Raw genomic sequence first — 4,001 nt, forward strand, 5'->3', positions numbered from 1 at the left:
CGTTCGATCACAAGGGCCTGTCATTGTCCTTACCAATGCTCACTTGCTTGTGTGTGATCGATGTGCTAAGGCCATGCCCCAGCTACGATCATGTCTACCATGTGCTCCTCCATATCAAGGTCATTATATTGTTGTCATTGGTTATGACATGAATAAAGGTACACTATACTACAGGAACCCATCTTATAAGGACAGAATCTGTTCTATATCTTTATGTGCATTTGATAATGCAAGACTAAGTTATGGGACTGATGAAGATATAATTTTTCTCTATAGTGATGTTGGTAGAGGATAACCCACATAAGATATGGGAACATTTATATTCTTGTATTTATTTTTTTTTTAATTTTTTTTTTATTCTTCTTTAACTGTATCATTGCTTTGAATTGTTACCTCCCAAAAGATTTACTCCCACAGTGTTATACAAGATATTTGGGAGATTGAAAATAAGTTCCTATTATTTAGTCACATTTCATCTACTTAAATTTGTTGGTGGTTCATTTGCCCTAGCTTCACACTCATGGCTCATTTCATCCTAGCATAATATATTGAATCCTTGATCAGCCAGCAACTTTCCTTGTGAGAGGGTAGTCCTTCCTCATTTCCCCCAAACTAGGATTGCTATTGATTCTTTTTGTGTTAAGCATATGTTCAGGGACAGGAAAATTTTATTTTCACTTCTATGTGGGATACAAGGAAGTTATTTGATAAATGTGCTAGCAAGTTATATATATATATATATATTTTATTACTATGAGATGTTGTCATCATTCAATCAACTTCATGTTTGCCTGTATTAGCCAGTGTGTTGTTTTGACTGACTTGATTTATTATCTGAACCTATAAAATGGATTTTATGAAAGTTTCTGTAAAATATTCCATAAAGTTTCTTAGTCCTAATGTTTCAAATATGTTTTCTAATCCTGTATACATAGGAATTTGGTAGGAAGCGTCTGTATTTTGGGCAAATTCTTTAGTGTTCATGTCTCCTCTTTATTATGTTTTTATTACGTCAAATGTGGGAATTGTCCCATTTGTACAATATAGAGCTGTCAGTAAATCTGGATTATTATTAAGTATATGGTGTGTGTCACCATGAGATCACAAGTGGATATAAAAGTACGAGTAAATAAAAGTCGAGATCACGTGGTATTTGGTATTATTAAGTAAGTTAAACATGTACAACAAGCAATCAACAGCACTAAGCATTAATAGGCCTACGGCATCTCTGCCCAGGTATACAGAGTTACCACATCTAACCTATCAATGTAAGACAGGTGTATACAGAATTGCATTATGAACATGGATACATTAGAGCATCTACATGCTAAGATGTTATAGAAAAATATAGAGCTGGATATGGGTATAATATATGCATAGTTATATATCATGATGTGGCATCGATGTATTGGTGTATGTTGCTTACTGCACTGGAGGATGCGCAGGTAAATATGTAGTTTATAGATTATGCAATATGTTACATTATGTTACATATATTACATTACAGTATATTACAACTAAATCTTCACCAGTTTGGAAAAAAGTAGCAAATCCATGGAGGTGTTGAGAGATTAATGTTCTGAACCTCAGCACAAGTCAAATATATGTCTACAAACATTAAGCTGCATGATGTATGATGATTCAATGATGCATTATATTTTGTGCACACACACTCCTTTTTGGAGAATCCCAATGTTCCTTCCCAAAAATATCCATGGAAATTCCATGGATTATTGCTGGTTTCCTTAAGACCATGGTTTTAACCCAGCCAAAGAAACACAAGGGAACTGTCAATGAAGAGTAGATAGATAACTGAGAACCCCCTCCTCCCAACAACCCATCCTACACATAAATCTACACAGTTTCCATCTAGAGAACAATTTTGATGCTGCCTAAGGTGATGTAGAAAATGCAAATGAGGCAGATGAGAGAGATGGCCAGGTGGAGCTGGATGTCTGGTACCTGGCTCAGTGTCAAGGCAGTAGTGTACACTATGATAACCATGTATAACACCATCCGAGGAAGATGATACTGGTGTTAGCGAATGTATTGACGATGATGATGGTAAATATAACAACAATGGCAATTGTAACAATCTAGATAACTTTGATGACAACATTAATAACTTTATTTAGTAATGAATATGAGTGGCATTTATGATAAGTGTTTATGATTACAGCCATAAATAACAATAATGTATTGGTTATAGTGATAACCTTTGTAAAGATAATGATAATGGCAATATAGTGTATGTATATACAGTGACGTTCCTATCATCCAGTGTCCGATATAATGGCACCTTTTGACAAGCCTTATTAATAAAATCAAATGATAATATTAAATTGTGGCAATGCTGATATTTTAATTTCATGTGTGCTCATAGCAGCCGAACTATACAGGTAGAGCAACAACACTGTAGTCGCCATGCTAAGAGAAAAAAGAAAATTGGAAAATATATAAAACAAAGTATAAAAAAACTTGTGTACGATTTTTTATTTATTTTTTTTTTTTCTCTCTCTCTCCATTAAAAGTCTGTCCATTTGTTTGTATGCTCATTTGGAAAGTAAGATAGGTTCCTGGGTAGGTTTATTTGATGAATAACACTATTTAATGTAACTAGTTTGTTATTGTGTTTGTTATTTGCAAGGTTTAGGTAGGAAATTAAATTAATTTTGGGTGGTTTTATGCTTTTTTAAAGGGTATCATCCAGGAGGTGGTAAGATAAGAGGGAGGGTGGAGGGGTGTGGAGTGTATTTAGGGATGGAATGGGGGGGGAATTGTTTTATGCCTTTTTCTTTTTGGCTACCTCCCTTGTACATTCATATACCAAGGCTTTTTCCCCCTTACAAGGGAGGTAGCCAAAATGGAAAAGGCATAAAATCATTCCCACCCATTCCATCCCTAAATACACTCCACACCCCTCCACCCTCCCTCCCATCTTAGCACCTCCTGGATAATGGGTCATCCCTGCACCTTGTTCACTGCCCTGGGTCAGAAGCAGTGTCACAAGACACAGCACATCCACAGCAAGGCCGCTTCATTAAATTGGCAACTCCCCCTCTCCGTCCCCCCCATTGCATAAAAGGAGAAGACGGGGAGAAATCCCTTCGGGCTGCATCAAATTTTGCTCATACATACTACCTCACCCCCATCCCCCTGCCCATTCCACCTCATGCATCACAACATCATCCATATACAACCATTCTCCATTCACCCCTTTCTTCTGTCCTCTCCCATCCTTCCTCAACAGACATTCCCCTCTTCCCCAAAGCCCCCTTCACCCCATCCATCCACCTCATCCTAGGACATCCCCGCATGTTCACTCCCCCCACATCTGCCTTCCATACTTCTTTTACCAGTCTTTCTTCACTCATTCTTTCCATGTGTCCAAACCATCCTAATACTCTTTCATCAACCCTATCTCCCAACTCCCTTTCCACCCCGTTCTCCTCCTCACCTCCTCATTTCTCACTCTATCTAGCCTAATAACCCCCATCATACTTCTCAGACACCTCATCTCAAACACATGCAAAGTTCTTCTCTTCCTCTCTTATACTCCATGTTTCTGCCCCATACAGTGCTGTTGGCACAATCACTCCTTCATACAGTCTCCTCTTAGCATCCATTCCCAAATGTCTATTCCTCATTACACTCTTCAATCCACCAAGGCATTTACTCGCTTCTCTCAATCTACATCCTACCTCCACCTTCACTCCACCTTTTCCTGCCACATTTGCACCCAAGTATCTAAAACTATCCACTTCCTCCAGTCGCTCTCCCTTAACCTCTTCACTCCGGGGCACATCGCACATCTGGCAGCATTAGCTACCCGACGTGCGATATTGCGTCATAATCGCATTATAAAAAATAAAGTTAGTGCTCAATTGTTCATTCTCTTTCACCCATGAATTTTTATAACCATAGAAAATATGATGAAGCCAGTTCAGAGAGAATGGAGGTTACGTAGGTACGACTACAATAAATATAATCAAGACGCCAAC

The 4,001-nt window shown here is 38.1% G+C and overlaps 1 protein-coding gene across 3 annotated transcripts in view; it reads left to right on the top strand.

The window, feature by feature from the left end:
• The window catches only part of LOC143025461 (protein GUCD1), a 23,290-nt gene extending 22,141 nt beyond the window's left edge, over positions 1-1,149 (top strand). For all 3 annotated transcript variants that reach the window (XM_076185151.1, XM_076185153.1, XM_076185154.1), the window contains exon 4: positions 1-1,149. This exon is cut by the window's left edge and continues 95 nt beyond it. In XM_076185151.1, coding sequence (XP_076041266.1) covers positions 1-295 — 295 coding nt within the window. In that variant the 3' untranslated portion in view covers positions 296-1,149.
• The last annotated feature ends 2,852 nt before the right edge of the window (positions 1,150-4,001 follow it).

The sequence above is a fragment of the Oratosquilla oratoria genome, chromosome 5, assembly GCF_046742065.1.
Source record: "Oratosquilla oratoria isolate Oo_2021 chromosome 5, ASM4674206v1, whole genome shotgun sequence".
Classification (NCBI taxonomy): domain Eukaryota; kingdom Metazoa; phylum Arthropoda; class Malacostraca; order Stomatopoda; family Squillidae; genus Oratosquilla; species Oratosquilla oratoria.